A 16,269-nucleotide genomic window follows, 5' to 3' on the forward strand; every position below is an offset into this window, starting at 1 on the left:
AGTGTAACGGACAACATCCTCTTTCTCCATACTTTATTCTGTTCTACAAATACAGTACAAAAATAGATTTTTCTGAACATAATTAAATGTAAGCCATTTTCTTGCGTTTCAGTCTTTCCTCTGTGACAATGTCCAGCAACGACTAAACTGTCATTCCCTTGTATTTCTGAAGAGACAGTGTAATTTAGTTCTAAAAATACTACAAAAGGCAGATCAGCATTTCTGCGACAAAACTGCAGGAAAAGCTTGTGTAGATTTAACATTCCTCTCTCAACAGTTTTTAAATGGGGAACATTTACAAGAACCTTCTGGTTTCAGTGAATTTCCTTCTTGACAATGACACTCAGCCAGTTGTACATGTTTGGCTCCAGAACATATCCACATGGTCTTGATAGAACAAAACTGCAACAAGTCTATATTTAAATTACTTAAGACATACTGAACCCTAAGTGTGAAATGAGGACAGGGCTCCTCCCTTCTGATGCACAAGGTTTCTGAAAGTAAAGGAAGAGGGTAGGCAGAAACACCAAAACTGAGTTTTCACAAAAGACAGCTATTCTTTAGAAAGTACATTTTCAAATTCTTCCAAATCTTGACTGCATGTTTCATTACACCTTGGAAGTATTCTCCCTTCTGCGATGACGGGACAGGTAGTAAGACCAGAACTCTACCTCACCGCCAGTTTGGGTACGGTATGAATCCAAGAGGACGTTTGTAGTCCCCTGACCTGCTCACCACAGGCTACTACACAGCAGCTGCACGCTTTAGTTCTGAGCAAGCAGGAAAAAATGGAAAGGAGAAAAATGGGCAAAGATAGTGCTAATGAAAGGAATGTGTCAGAAAAAAAATTGTTAGTGCTGAGCGATACAAAAGAGAGCAAACTCCAACAGAAAGTTGAGTTTTTTCCAACAGAAAGAAAACAGAATTATTAGTGCTGAGTGATACAAGAGAGCAAAAAACCTCCAAACACAAAGTGATCTCAGAAGGTGCAACTGCACATCTGCTTCTCGTAAGGCTGAGGATAAAAGGATGAATGGAATTTCCTGCGATAGCAGAAGAAACATCTTGATATTCAATTAGGCTGCTCCCTCATAGCTCAGAAACACAAGTGCACTAGAAGACCAAGTCCTTAACTTGCAAAGGATACTTTTGTTGTGACTATTCTTGCATCTAAACTGGCAAAGAAAAGCTTGTTCTGATCACAGTTTCTCAAAAGGGAACAACTGTGCTGCTTCTCCTTTCTTTTCTCGCTTGCTCTTTCTGGCCATCTTCTCTTCTTTTTCTTTCTCTAACCAGCGATTCTGGGGCCAAGAAATGGCCACGTTCCCTACTGCAGTCTCTGAACTTGGACCTCCTTCTTCATCAGAAGAGAATGCTGCTCCTTTCTCTGTCTCAGGTGCTGACGGCTCAGTCTGGAAAACACAGGTGTGGAAATTGAAAAATTGCTCTAGAAATCACATAACTACCCCTTTCCAAAAGGGCTTGTCTTCCGTCACAGTGACACTTAATGACATCAGAAAAGCTGGTGGCTCTCGTTAGGGCTTCTCACCCAAAACAGTGTGTTTCTATTCCTGTATGTCAAGCATTCTTTCAACAGAAGCAAAATATTTTTGATGACGGAAGAATAGAAACAAACCTCTGTTAAAAAGATCATGCTTCTCACCTTTGTCAATGGGGAAAATACACCTGACTGCGTAGCAAAAAGCAGCCCACTCTCATCCTGTAAGCTACATGCTTGGCTTGGAGGAATAAATTGAGGAAGGGGGTATGTCAAAACAGAAAGTAGTACCAAAAACCTGATGCTTTAGGCAACACTGATCTCTTGTTCAACAACAATGAATCTTTCATGGACATGACCACATCGAATTTCTGGTGTAATTCTCTCTCCTAGTTGCTAGTCACATGCTAACAACAGAAAAGATTTTTCAGTAGCTGCACTCTGGAAGTTCTACCCTCTACAGCTGGACACGTAACACATTGGAAAGACTGGGAAAGTCTCTTGGTAAAGAAATACCATCCTGAAAAAGAAATCACTAACAGAAATACAGAATACCTTGATGGAGTAGCGTTGCTTCAGTCTCTCTCTGATGAGAAGTCCTTTTGTCAGCAGCTTCCAATTCCCCAGAGCTCTTTTCTCACGCTTCTGTGCAGGATTGTTATTGAAAAGAGAAAAAGTTACTGTTCTAAGTTTCAATGTATTTATGCCCACAGAAAATGGAAGTTTGAAGATTTTAAACTGCCATTAAAAGAACCTGTGCCAACTTAAATGTGTCACATTAAAAGATATACATGCCAGTAGGATTCCCGAGTAAAATATACTGGTGTCCAATTATCTGCTAAATACATCCATTACTGTCACTTTCTAATGTGCACCCTGCCTGTAAATTACACCAGAACCACCTCCAAAACTTTTAGCTTCCTATATTTATTCCTCATTTTTGTTTCCCAGCAGCCATAGAGAACTGTTGCAGAGTATGCACCATTTCAGACACTGCTACACACCTGTGCTGCACCCCTGTACTGCAGGCCAGACAGCAAACCCCAAATGGGGCATCTGGGGGACACAACTCGCCCCTCACGGTCACAGAGCTCTGTGCCTGTGGCTTACACAGCCCACCCTTGCTTCGACTGTCCACAGTTTCAATGAAACTGACTTAATAAACATACCAATAAGGAAGCTCCAAAATAATTCTCACCTCCTTCTCCTTCTTCTCTATTTCTGCTTGTTCATTCTCCCAGGCGGCAATGAGGACCTCTTTATACTCCTCACAGACAACGTAGCCATCGGTACTAGGAAGGAGAACACAATCCTCTGTCAGCTACTGGAAGAAAAAAGAAAGGGAGCAAATGCCTGCTGACCCAGCCAAACCAAAAGCTACCGAATACTGACAGAACTGTCTGTCTCATAGGGTCTAAGTGTGTAACTCGTCACATGTACTCCGTAACACAGGGTATTCAACTTCTGCAGGACATCAAAATCTGTCAGCTGCAACGAAGCAGCTTTACGTACACGGGGTGCGAGTAGCCGCCATGAAAATCAAATCCAGTGATGGCTTGAGCACAGTCAATGTCCAGCTTCCGCGCCAATCTGTTCAGATTTGGGAGTCTCAGCTGCACACAGCCAATGGGTAACATGGATGGCAGGAAAAGATAGACATTTCCATATTCATTCCGAGGAACCTGTTATTGCAAAAGTAAAGAGAAATGGTGACACTCCTGCTCTCTGGAGAGAGGTGAAAATTCCTGCCACAACTCAGGGACCCTCCGTTCCTTCTGACCTGACACATTCCACTCCAGTATTCAATTAATATTCACATGACAAGGCACTAGATTTTAGCTGCACGGTTATCTCCCAGCTATGTCCTCTGCCCAGGCCTTGTTACTCAGGCTGTAATGCAGAGAATCAGCAAAACTAACATGGGCTAGGAAAATTAGATCAATGAAATTATGAAGTTAATAGTCTGCACTGCTAGCACTTGTACTCAGGAAAAGAAAGGCCTCAGTGAAGTTTTGACCATTTACTCCTGGGTAGTTACCTCTGAAGTCTTAATCCCGAATCCAGATGTTACTGACTGATCTCATCTCTCAAACATGCAACTTCTGGAAAAATAAAGCCCACAGCTCCATACAAAACACTTCCTTTAACACCAGGCCTCTGCCTTCCTAGCTACCTTTCCATCCACTGCTACAGGTGGCTGATACTCCTCAGTCTGCCAACGACCAAACAGCGCCAGGTCCTCTTTGTCCTTGTTTGCAGGCTCTGCAAGGCGTGCCTTCCTCGCCTGGTTGGAATATCCTTTCACCATCTGTGCAAATACAATGACCAAGCCTGTTAACACTACAATAAGTTCCAGCAATTTCAGACTCCTAGGACATCAAAGACGACTGTCAGATAAGAAATGCCTATTTCCTAGCTTAAATGATAACCCATGGCACCTGTGTGCAACAGGGAGCCAGATCCAATGCCAGGCTGCCGTTGAAGATGGAAGGGTGCAGTTCTGCCAGATACTCTTGGGGTAGGAACAAGAAAGACCTGGGTTTGGGGTAGTACATAGCAACTATAGGCACAGTAGGTGAAGAGATTCACAGTGCAGCTACCACAAGCTATGCAAGCAAGTGAAAACTCTTGCATCTGCTGACAAAAGGCAAAAAACAAAACAGAATGGATCTTGGACTTTAGAGAACAGATGTGTCACACAGGAGGAAGTCAAACTCTCTTACCTTGTAAGGCACTTCTCCAATCCTCACCACTCGAGCTTGCTTCAGCCAAGTGTCCTTGGAGTGCAGCGTGTGTACGCAGTCTCTAAAAAGTCCAGAAGGAAGCAACCATAAATGTTTTGAAGTGTCTCCATAGGAGACTTCTAAACTGTTATTCAGATGTTAGGAATGGTAGAAAAGCTGTATCTAAGTGATATGCAAATGCTGTCTGAGCAGCTAAATGTCTCACCCTGCCTACGCAGGTGGCCTGAGAATACTGCTGATACCATCAAGGTCCTCACAAAAATTAGCTCTTGAACTTGTTACAAAGATCACAGTCGCAAATGACTGGCAACATGTGTGCGACTCACCTGGAGTAGACAGCCTCTCCCCTGCAGTACCCTAGGATAGCAGCTGACTCAGGATAGATCGCCTGGTATTTCAAGAGGTGCCTCTTCAGTGCGTAAAGAGGGTGGTTTTTGTACTCTCCAATCGCTGTTGGTAGAGGCTGATCTTGAAGCTTAACTTGAAACTGGAAGAATTACACAAAGAAAAGTGATTTCACAATTCTCTTGCACTACCCTTTGTAAGAAAATGACTACGGTATGGGTCAAAGGAAAAAAACCCAGAAACTTAATTGGATGAGCCAACAGATCAAAGCACTCTTGTGCAAGTAAGTACTTAAAACTTGTACCCAGATCTACGCATTTTAAAGACTCTCTCTCGAAGGGTAATGCTAAACTGCACAGAAACCACACTGGTAAGTTGCCAGCATGGGTTGTCCAGTGCTTTTGCGACGGAAATTTCTCTGAACAGCCTCTATTTGTTATTATTTTAATCTATCATTGTATATTCCCTTTAAAACATAATCAATCTGAACATTTCAAGCTCAAATACAAACCTCCTTTCTCATGGAAAGATTCCTAATGATTTTTTCCCAAATGAGAATCCAAGGACTGGACTCCTGGCACTAAATGTCCTCAATAACCTATTGCCATTTACCTCTTTTTCTTCCTTCTTGTCTCTTTCCACATAGGGGCTTTTGTATGGCTGCAGCGTGTCTTCCCACCACTCAGGGTCCACGCGGTTCTTCCTTGTTGCAGTCATCCACACTGGGTCATATCTTTGTGTCACATCCCTGACACTCCCATCATTGTCAAACCCCACAATGTAGAAAAGTGGCTTTGTTGCATATGTGAAGCACAGCTGTGGCTGATCAACGTTGCCATGAACACAGTCTACACACACCCACTTGTCCTCACGTTCAAGGAAAACCTCCAGCCACTGGTCTGTGCCCATCACTTTCCTTACCTCCTGCTGCCCATCATCCTCATCACTAGAAATTATTTTGTTTCTCTTTCTCTGTGCAGGAGGCAAGGCTGGAGCTGTACTTTTTGCTGGCCTAGGCTCAGGTCCACATGAATTTTTGGACAGCTTTGATTCTGAAGTCTCAGTTTTGCGGCTTTTTATAGCCGTTACCTTTGACTTCTGGGAGCCCAGTGAGCTCCTCCACCTTTTAGTTTCAAAATCCTCATCAGAGAGATCACTCTCCTCCTCTGAAACCTCAAAGTCTGAATCACTGCCCTCATCACTTCCACTCTCTTCTTTGTAACACACTTTGGAGGCCACTTGTCTCCGGCGATTGTTCTTGGGCCTCACTGGCCCATCTTTTTCCACTAAACTGCTCTCCCCATTACCAGATTCCTTCTGTTCCTGGCTGCCTGTAGTCAACTTCGATTTGCGTATCCTTTTGGTCTGAACAGTTTTGAGTTTCTTTGGCTCCTTGTTGTCTTTTTCGCTCTCTGAGGACTTCTCATCATGCTTGGCTTTTTTGCAGGGGGATTTTTTTGCCACAGCTTTGGGTGTTGTGGCAGAGCTCTCCTGCCCCTCAGGGGTACCACTGACAGACTGGCTCTTGGATGAGCTTTTTCCCTGCAAAGAAACAGGCTAGGTCACTTTTATCACCATGGCTAAGAATGTGTTAAAAAAAAAAGAAAAAAAGAAAAAAAGACTGAAATCAGCACAAGGTGCATGAGACCAAAGGTTAGCAGGCATGGTCAATCTGCACGTCTTAGGGACTTGAAAATTTCAGACAAATGGCTCAAGAGAGGTGCACTCAAGCAGCAAGTGTTTGGTGTCTAAGTTTTAAAGAAATTTTAAAACCACTAAAGCATAAGAAGTCTTGCTGAAACATGCAAAACAGGAGTTTTTTTTTAAAGAAGAAACTAAAAATTAAGGCTTTGCATCTTCTGCGCTATAGACAGAACATCATCATCACCGTGGTTCATGCAGTGATTCACTGCAAGCTACAACAGCCAGAAAGCTTTTTGAATCCTACTCTCTAAACCAGTGACCTATTCCTTATTCCACACACCAAACAGAAACTACCTTTGCTCTTGTTTCCTTGAGAGGAACGGGTTGAAAAGACAGCACAAGGCGACACAGAAGCTGTAACGCTCGCAGAATAATTAAAAATATCTGCAAAAGAGAAAATAAAGCACGTTTAACCTTTTTTCAAGGTATATAAAACAAAACCTCTTGAAACTCTTTTACAGTCTGGGTTCTGTCACAAATAATTTTCATTCCTACCTTTTAACCAGTTGCTATAGTATTAAAGCACAGTCTTCTCTGGTCTTATCTACTTTACTACTGTGACAGGGGAACTGCTGTTAACTCACAGATGAGGAACCAATTCCTAAAGAGCCTAAATGACCCATCCTGCTGGAGCAGACACATTAAGACAAACAAATCTGATCTATCCTATCAGGCTCTCATTCTTGATGAAAACTGAGTAAGATGGTTCTAAATCATGCCTCCCAAAGGTGGTGAAAGCAAACGACATACCATCAGCTGAAGCCAGCAGAAACACAAGCCATTCAGAGAATGTCATTACAGTCACAACTGAGCGGTCAGCAGCTGCGAGCTGGCAACCGCCTTCCTGCATGGGATTCAAGCGAAGCTGCCTGAGCAAGGCTTGCTTTGTCTTTTCCTCCTGTCCCAGCAAGTGACATCTCTGCACTTCTACAGAAAGATTACAAAGCCACCACAACTGCTTCCTGCTTTGCAGCAGAAAAGCTGCAACATCCCATTTTATCAGCAACAGCATAAAGCTGCAAGCCACGCACCTGCAAAGCAGCAGCTTGTTTCTGCTCTTTCAAATGTCCCGTCAAGCTGATCTCCTGCGTTTCCCCCTCCCCTCAGCTGTTTTACCAAAATCTGTGACTTGAAGCAACTGACTCCACTTCTTCCGTTAATCCAATTACACCACAAAATGACTGTAAATTGGAAGTTCTTTTGAAGCCTTGGCCTTGTGCTGCTCTAAAGCAAAGCTCAATTTCTTTGCCCTTCAGTGGTGACTCATTGCAACAAACTACCAACCCTCAACTCCAAGATCTGTAAAGAGTTTCTCTGGCTGCAAGTAACCCCAAAAAATTCTTCACTCAAACTAATAATTCAGAAGAAACCTATTAAGCGGGTTTTCTTTGACCTACAGTGCTAATAAAGCAACACAAAGAAGCCAAAGCATACTTAGAAACAAGTGGCTCTATACACTACACAAAGCCATCCACGGCAGAACACAGAGTGCACAGTGACACCAACCAGAACTAGAGGCTCCAGTTAGGCACAGTTCAAATTAAATAATTTAATCACAGGACTCCAGATAAAAATACAACAAAAAGAAAAACCCACAGAATCATTTAAGTCACCAATTTGTTTTCTCCAAATCCATCCCTCAAACGCCACTTTGTGTATGACCTGACAGCATTACAGCACTGATTTGGCATCCAAACTCGGCAACCAACCCTGCACTTCCCAGTCACTTACATGAACCAACTCCTCATCATCCCGTGCAGCATAGATGGCAAAGCGCCTCTCCAAAGTTGACTGAAGGGGCTCTCCTTTTCCAGTGGAAAGCTCATCGTTGACAGTGAAGGTTCCAACAAACCTGAAATATGAGACACCTACTTATGGTCTAGTGTTTGTGACTGTATTCTTAAACTTCGTAATTGACCCCTTCCTTCTGCAAAAACAAGCAGCTCTCACCCTTGTATTTAAAATTAGAAAAATCACTAATTACATTTACCCCTCTCCCTGAACCCTGGCTCTACATTCTACATGATAGCACTATTAGGAGAGAGTGTTTTACCATTTCACCAAGTTGGAAAGGTAGAGAAGGTCCACTTGGCCTGCAGGCACTTTTGTGAAGTGGGTGGGGATGATGGATAGACCAATAGCATGAAGATCTGGCTGGCTGCAGATCCTGTTTCTATAGAAACCATTTGCTAATAAACACAAGAGGTGAACCTGAGAGAAAAAAGTTTCTACAGTGAGTTCACAAGAGATTTTCTTTGCTGGAACTATTGTCCACGGTAGAGATGAGGAAGGCTTTACTGCTCCTTGTAACAGAAACAGGCAGCAGTGAAGCCTTCCAAGCATACACAGGGTGGACACAGGGCTGTCTTCAGATCACCACCAGAAGACAGCGAAGCCCTGCAGTCCCTGTCAGTGTTTTCCACTCTATATGACTGATGGTTTAACCCGGACAGAATGAGCAGATACTCACTTAGTGGAGAAATATACACCCTACTCACATGTGCTTTGAGTTCAAATTCTACTAATGCAGTCACTGATGTTTCTAACTTACAGTTTAGGAGAAGTCTATAATGACCATTTTTCAGTCCTACAGCCTTTTTATTTTCTTACTTTTAGCCATGCCCCCACATTATTTGATGAAAATTAGTTTCTTCTTCGTTATGAATCAGTTCAGACATCTTTATGCTCAATTTTTCTGCTGCCACAGTTCTGTGACTAATACCTTATGTGTGTCCTCACGAACCTCCTTGCTGAAACGTTTCATCATTCTCCGAAGATACATCTCAAACTCAGCTTTCCTTTTTTCTCTGCATAAGATTACAAGAGAAATGGATGTTGTGGATCTTCTATGGCCCTGCTTTTCTAGATTCCTGAACTGGATCAGTTCACAAAGAGAATCCACCCCACAGAATCTTCTGTGCATGCTTAATAACAATTTAGTTACTGGCTATATGAAAAGGCATGCAGGATGCGTATGACTAATAAACTGCAAACTCCACATACCCGATATACCATATACCACATACTCCATATAGCATACTGAGAGCTTGGTATATTCAGATGCCCTAAATCCTACCTAACTTTATGTGCCTACAGTTTCCCACCAGACAGCTTTGGATAGCTCCATTCTAAAACTCACTGTCTGAATTGTTTGACTTTCAGATTACTGCTAGCATTCCATTCAGATTCCTGGGAAGAATGGTTTTCTCTTCATGGATGAAGTCTTTCACTTAGAGACAACAGATACTCTGGTTGTTTTGTTTTGAAGGGCTGGCCTGCAACACTGCCCACCCTGCAACAGCATGAGACATCATCAGGCCTTCAGCCACCACACAAAGAAAGCTCTCCTTGGTATAATGCTCTCCGATGCTCTGTCCCTGGTTTGTAAACGTAGGTATTAAAGCACAATGAAGTTACATGCTTTGTTTTCAAGGGATCTGAAAAGCCTCCATTCCCACTAACCTCCACTGAAGATTTCTGATAAAACTGTCAGCATGTAAACTGTTCTCCAACCCACTGCCTTGCATCGCTCCAACTCAACAGCATGCACAAAGTAGGGATTTCCACCCAGAACAGCGCAACTCAGTGACAGCCAAGACTTAGCATATTTTTAACTTCATCCTTCAATGGCCCTTTACTGGCTTCCCTGTCCTTACCTCCTCTCTCTTTTCTTCATCTGCTCTGGAGTTTCAATCTCTATCTCGACAGGATTGCTTGGCAACACCACTGCCGGAAGAACAGGATCTTCTTCTAACTTAGCTGTGGCAGGTTCCTGGAGTTCTGGAAAAATATGGTAAGTAAACATGAAATAGATGTGCCAGGGAGGTCTGACAATGGGATAAGAACCTACCTATTCCTCCTCAAGTGTTTGAACAACCTACAAACCGAACATCCCCAACAGTTACCAGCTCTTGGATGTTCCATAGCACTGTGTGCTCAATTGTTTCTAGTAACTGTGCGATGCCAGTCACCTGCTGTTGAGGAATCAGCTAAGCACAGTCTAATGGCAAGTGACTGTTGCAGGCAAACTCAATCAGCAGCAAAGTGAATGAAGCAGATGTGACTTGAAAGGTACTTGTAGAGTAGCAAAGAAAAAAACTGACAGCTGTTCACTTTAGAAGGTATAAATCTGTAGCAACAAAATAAGAAGTTATGAACATCATGATTCTTATCAGTTTGTTGATGGCCACCTAATCTAGCAGCTCAGTTGGTTTCATCTCCACTCCTCTTTACTAAGAAGTTGCAGTTTTGAATCTTCAAACTGACTCACTCTTAGCTGCTACAAACACCTGAAAAACTGCTTCCTGCACAGTAGCATAATTTTAACGTAAGCCAACAAATATTCAAATTCAAGGCACTACCACCAGGTCAGGAGCTGTCTGGCTTTTTTCTGCTTTGGAACCATTCTAAAAGCATTGTGACATACGAGCTTTTAAAAACACAGATATGCACATGGAGCATGCTTTAGGTGCACAGAGTATATACATTTACCTGAATCCAAATGAGAAATGATTCAAAAATCAAATTTTAAAAAAGGTATGCAAGGATAGTTACTCCTTAAAATGAATAAACATGCAACTGTTACCCTCTACATCCTCCCATTCATCTTCACTTTCATCATCATCATCACCAGTATTGTCTTCACCCATCTCTTTTTTAACAGGGGATTCTCTCTTCAACTTCATCTCCTTCTGAGGGGGCTTCAGCAAATCACTGTTGAAGTTATCAAAATGTCATTAGCATCAGGAAATGTAGGTGCTTGTTTATTTAAGAGAAATAGAGAAAGAACACCCTAAAAATGGGGAAATCAATAAAGCATGACCTCTGCATCAGTAACAACAGATTCTTTGACAATTAAACTACAGATAACTTCTTTGTAAAGCAAACTGACTTTGTCATAAATAACCAGGGGCACAATGGAGCAACATTTTTTCAGTGCAAACTTCAGTTCAGATTCTGCAAGGATGTTTAGGAAGATGCCTGAACCTACAAAAGACCCCATCCTTTAGAACAGCTTGTATAAATAGATCCTTAGAGAAATGGTTTGACTGAAATAATTTGTTCTCACTGAACCTTCAAAGTGTACTGATATTCAAACTGTTTGTTTCACTACACTAATACCCAAGGCTCTGGCTGGCCAGTGAAATGAAAGCAACCAGTTTAATTTCTTTTTATTAATTAATTTGCTACAGCAATCTACACAGGTAGACCATGCTGATATTATACTCAGATTTCAAAAAATACCACAGAATGATATGTTACAAGATTTTTGTTCATCCTTTTACATCCAAACCTCTGGCCAACACTTCCACTCATGCTGGATTCCGTAACACTTCCCTAGTCCTATGCCAAAACTGTAACAAATGAAATAAAATTTTACATTTAAGCCATTGAATTTGAAAAGGCTCACATATTTGCTTCCCATGCAATCTTCCTCAGGACTGACTCTGCAGTGAATAAGACAGTACTTCTGTCCAGCTATGTGATACGTATGTACTAAATTAGACAGACAGCCTAAAACAAACTGCTCAAATGCATATATACAGCCCCGGGCCCTAAACAAATAACACTAAGAGAAAGCTCCTATTGATCTGAATGATATGTAAACTTACCTGCACATTTCTTCTTTTTTAGGATTCCTTTTATTTCTAGTATATTTTTTATCTTCTTTTATTAGAGATTTTGCCCCTTTTTGTTTTGAAGGCTTATTTGCTGAGTTGGAAACTCCAGTGTCACAACCGTCTTCCTTCCTGCTAGCCAAAGCTTTTGAGTCATTATTCTTTACACCGGGCGTTTTATCTTCAAAATCATCTGCTGCGACAGAAGAGAGGAAGGTACGTTAAAAGGATGAAGTTTCATCTCCATGGCAATCAGAAACAATACCTCCACGGGCTTCATCAGGGCCAGTTCCAGAAGAAAGTGAGCACTGGTAGTGAGGAGCACGGCATTGCTTTGGGTAAGTAGGTAAGAATCCAACAATGAGATGCAAGGAAAATACTCATCATAATGTAACGCACAAGCAGCACATAAAGATTCCGATGGTCCTACCGACGGGGCCAGTTGAAAAACAAGCACCGCACTGGTCAGCCACAATAAATTATTGTTTTGTAAAGCTGCTCTGGGGAAGTTCTCCGAGGGCCCGGGGCCCGCACGTGAGGCCGGGCCCGGCGGGGGGTGCGCGGCCCCGCCACGGCTGAGGTGAGACCAACCCCCGCCCCCCCCCCCCCGCGGCTCCGGGCCTTGCCCAGAGCCCCCCGGCAGAGCGGGGCCCGTGTCGCCCACGGGTCTATCCCCGTCCCCGTGTGCCCCCCGTCCCGCCGCCCGGCGCTGCGGAGGACGGGCACCCCCTGCCCCAGCCCCTTCCCTCGCGGGGGCTGCCGCAGCGCCGCGCTAAGGGCGAGCGGCCCCCGCTGCCCCCGCCCCTCCCGAAGCACCAGACACCTGGGGCTGCCCCGAGCCCCGGCGATGGCGCAGCGCCCGGCCCGGCCCACCACAGCCGCCCCCCGCACTCACCCTCCTCCGCCGGCTCGTCCCGCGGCGCCCCCAGCCCCCCGCGGCGCCTCTTGCTGGCAGGCGCGGGCCGGGGCGCCGCTCTGCGCTTGGGGGCCATGGCGCGGCCCCGGCGGCGGGCAGGCGGCTGCCCCCGCTTCGCCCCCGCCCCGCGCCCCCCCCGCCAGAGGGGAAGGGGAGGGGCCATAAAGTCTCGCGGGAGAGCGCGGGAGGCGGTTTGAAAGATGGCGGATGAGGTGGATCAGGTGAGGAGCTCTCGCTTTCCCTCAGGGCGGGAGGCGGTGGCCGGGTCCGCGCTCCTGCCTTCCCCTAGCGGGCCTGGGGGAGTCTCCTCGGCTGGAGGGGCGGGGGGGCAGGGCAGGCTTCGGGCTGCCCGGCTGGCGCTGGCCGTACCCCGCGGCAGAGCCCCCCGCTCGGGCAGCCTTGTGAGGCGCAGCCCCGCGGGGCAGCGCTCTGTGTGGGGTGAGACCCCCTCACGGCCCGGGGCCTGTGCCCCTCGCCTCAGGCACGTCTCCCACGGGAGCTGCCGATAAAAAAAACCCAAACGCTTATGGCACTGCCTCGCTGAGAAGGAATTGGGTAGTACGCTGCGGGATAAACACAAAAATGTTCACGCGTTTTAGCTGTGATCCTAGAAGTTTGGCTTTACCACACGCGAGGGACCTCAGGGCGGTGTGCGTTCAGGTTTCTCGCCTGCCCTGGGGCCTGGCCTGGCTGCTGTGTGGCTGGGCCAGGCCTCAGGGAGAGCTGTGTGTTTGGGGCAGCACGTCACCCAGTTAACTGGTCTGTGCTGACAAACATGTCAGCCTGTGTTTGGTGCTGGTTCGTGCAGAATAGGCTTTGTGCAGCAGTATGGATGATGGTTGCTGGTAAGGAATATAGTTTATACAACTGTATGTGTGAGGCTTGATTTCTGCAAACTAAACTGAAGTCTTAACTTGCTTTGCTCAGGCTGGTGAGCATCTGTAGAGTAGTAGTATGAGCCGTGCTCGGGTTCATCGGGATGTGAAGGAATGGGTTGGACTAATTGCATCTGTGTTCTTACCTGTTTGTTTTCTTTTTCTCACAAACACAGAGAAATGGAAAAGTTCATAGGCTTCTGTACAAATAACTTTCATAAATTTATTTTTTTTAGCAACAAACAACAAATACTGTAGAGGAGCCACTTGATCTCATCAGACTCAGTCTAGATGAGCGTATCTATGTCAAAATGAGGAATGACAGAGAGCTCAGAGGCAGACTACATGTAAGTAAAACTTTCAAAACACCACCATGCTTATCTAGCTAAGCACTGGGCAGTCTTTTTTTCATGTACAAGTTTATTACACAAGGTTACCTATAATATTCCATTGATTGTTAAAAAAAATGAGATTAAACCCACATGAAATTGTAACATGGTTAAAAGTGCAGAAGTGGTTAAAGGTAAGTTAAAGATGATTTTAGTTACAAGGCTTAAAACCTTTCTTGTATCACAAGTGTAATGTGATTGGTAGAAAAATCTAATTTATTCAGTACTGTCTGCTATTAAATGTTTCTTTAGCGAACGAAGAGATACATTTTGTTGTTATCTCCTGAAAGATACCAAGCAATTCATTCCATTGTTTTTGGCTTCCATTTCTGTGTCTCTAAAATAAGGAACGATGCTGCAGGCCTCTTCTCATGAAGTATCCTGAGGTTTCTTTAAGACGGAATTAAGAATGAGATTATAGTCATCAAACAAATATCTCTTAAGGCACACCCTATGAGGATATGATGGGATATGTACTCTGCTGGATTCTCTGCAAATCTCCTTGTCTAAGTGCTTTCTTCTGAGAGTGATATCTCTCTTGATGAGACAGATTTTTTCTTTCTATTAAGCCTGCCATCCTCTTTGAGTACTGTACTGTGTTTGGGAAGAGAACCAGTTGCCCTGTGTGTTGATTGAGCCTCAACGCCTTTGGGAACACAAAGATGAGGAGAGATCCATGAGGCACATGTGTAGCTTGCGATGTGCTTTTATAAGGTTTTTGGAACATGTGCTTATTTGAAACTTTTGTAGCATTGTATGAATTACAGCTTTCATATTCTTTATGTTGGCCCCAGGCAATCAGTTCCAGGAGGCTGGACTGGCAGCAGAGTATGTGTAGCTGGTTTAATGTTAATAAAGTGTGTCTGTGTCTGCGTTTTTACATGTGTTCTCACTGAATGCTTCAGAGCTGTTTCCTGGAGGAGTGAGCATTCCAGTAAATATGTTTTCCTTCTTTTTAATGCTGCAGGTACCAATTTGTTCATATTTGTTTAGAATTATAACTGATAACTGCTTTGTTTTGACATAGTGGCATGTTTTTGTCAAGATCAGGCTAAATTAATTGTGTCTGAAAGTCTTGCTAAAATTCTCATTTTAATAAGCTCATATTTGAATTTTGGAAGAAATAATGAACTGACTTCATTCCTACAGGCATATGATCAGCACTTAAATATGATTTTGGGTGATGTGGAAGAAACTGTAACTACAATAGAGATTGATGAAGAAACCTATGAAGAGATTTATAAAGTAAGGACTTAGTGTATTTATCCCCATAAAAAACTTTTAAAACTGAACTATATTATACTGTTGAAGTAGTTTATTGCTGACTACTTTTTGAATCAAGATGTGACAGAAGTTTCGGGCAAGACTGAGTGTTGGTTGTATTGATCTCTTCAGCATGCCAAAATGTTTTATGTTTAAGCTTATATTTGTTGGAGTTGTTTCTGGTGTTTTGCTATGATTGAATTTTGTCATATGTTTAGCAGATATGTTTTGTAAACTATGCTTTTGTAAATGTAAACTTTCCTTTCTTTCTTCATAGTCTACCAAGAGGAATATTCCGATGCTCTTTGTCAGAGGTGATGGTGTTGTGCTTGTAGCTCCACCATTGAGGGTTGGTTGAAGCAACAAAGGATTTAACCTTGTTGGAAAGTTTCAGGCTTTTGGACAATGGTTTGTGTTTCAATTATGTGTCTCAAAATTCTGTACGTGTTTTTTATAGGATGTTTTTCTCTGTTCATTTGGGAATGGGAGGGACGGGGAATGAGTTTGTCTTGCAGAAGGTACATGTAGTCAATTGAAGCAGTGTAAACACAACTTGATTTTTTTTCAGAATTAATGTAACTGTTGTAAATTGGCAGTCATGTCACATCAGGAAAAGAATCCTTCGGGTTTTTTGATCTTCACAATAACACTGTCTTAATTTTTTGTTTTAAATAAATTCGGTTTATCTTTCAGTTTTGACTTGTCCTGTTTTTATGTTGGAGACATTCTTACGTTCTATAGAACTAGTGCTATTTTAAGTTGTAGTATGTAGCCTCACTTTCTGAGAAAACAGTAACTTCTGTGTTAATTTCTGTCCTTACTAATACCAGAGTCTTACAGATTGATGTTTGGGGGGGGCGATGATTCATGCTACACAAATCTACAGTGCTATAATTTATGGCTTTTTTGTGTTCAAA

The 16,269-nt window shown here is 43.5% G+C and overlaps 2 protein-coding genes across 4 annotated transcripts; one reads left to right on the plus strand and one right to left on the minus strand.

Annotated features, from left to right (window-relative positions):
- Positions 1 to 18: 18 nt before the first annotated feature.
- Positions 19 to 12,963, minus strand: XPC (XPC complex subunit, DNA damage recognition and repair factor). 3 transcript variants are annotated; one of them, XM_080385620.1, is made up of 16 exons: positions 12,805 to 12,962; positions 11,904 to 12,102; positions 10,877 to 11,004; positions 9,948 to 10,071; positions 9,014 to 9,098; positions 8,345 to 8,502; positions 8,023 to 8,143; positions 6,586 to 6,675; positions 5,200 to 6,129; positions 4,569 to 4,729; positions 4,222 to 4,303; positions 3,672 to 3,806; positions 3,011 to 3,180; positions 2,697 to 2,790; positions 2,054 to 2,143; positions 19 to 1,412 (listed from the first exon to the last, which is right to left on the minus strand). In XM_080385620.1, exons 1-16 carry the CDS (start codon positions 12,899 to 12,901, stop codon positions 1,200 to 1,202), a joined length of 2,877 nt encoding a protein of 958 aa, XP_080241746.1. In that variant the 5' UTR covers positions 12,902 to 12,962; the 3' UTR covers positions 19 to 1,199. The 3 variants fall into 3 exon arrangements, with proteins under 3 accessions (XP_080241746.1, XP_080241745.1, XP_080241747.1); XM_080385619.1 differs by having other exon boundaries at positions 11,904 to 12,105; XM_080385621.1 differs by lacking the exons at positions 19 to 1,412; positions 2,054 to 2,143 and having other exon boundaries at positions 2,697 to 2,822; positions 11,904 to 12,105; positions 12,805 to 12,963.
- A 6-nt stretch (positions 12,964 to 12,969) lies between these two features.
- LSM3 (LSM3 homolog, U6 small nuclear RNA and mRNA degradation associated) lies at positions 12,970 to 16,044 on the plus strand. Its single transcript, XM_080385703.1, has 4 exons — positions 12,970 to 13,046; positions 13,937 to 14,047; positions 15,239 to 15,334; positions 15,630 to 16,044. Exons 1-4 carry the CDS (start codon positions 13,026 to 13,028, stop codon positions 15,708 to 15,710), a joined length of 309 nt encoding a protein of 102 aa, XP_080241829.1. The 5' UTR covers positions 12,970 to 13,025; the 3' UTR covers positions 15,711 to 16,044.
- The last annotated feature ends 225 nt before the right edge of the window (positions 16,045 to 16,269 follow it).

The sequence above is a fragment of the Falco punctatus genome, assembly GCF_963210335.1.
Source record: "Falco punctatus genome assembly, chromosome: 4".
Classification (NCBI taxonomy): Eukaryota; Metazoa; Chordata; class Aves; order Falconiformes; family Falconidae; genus Falco; species Falco punctatus.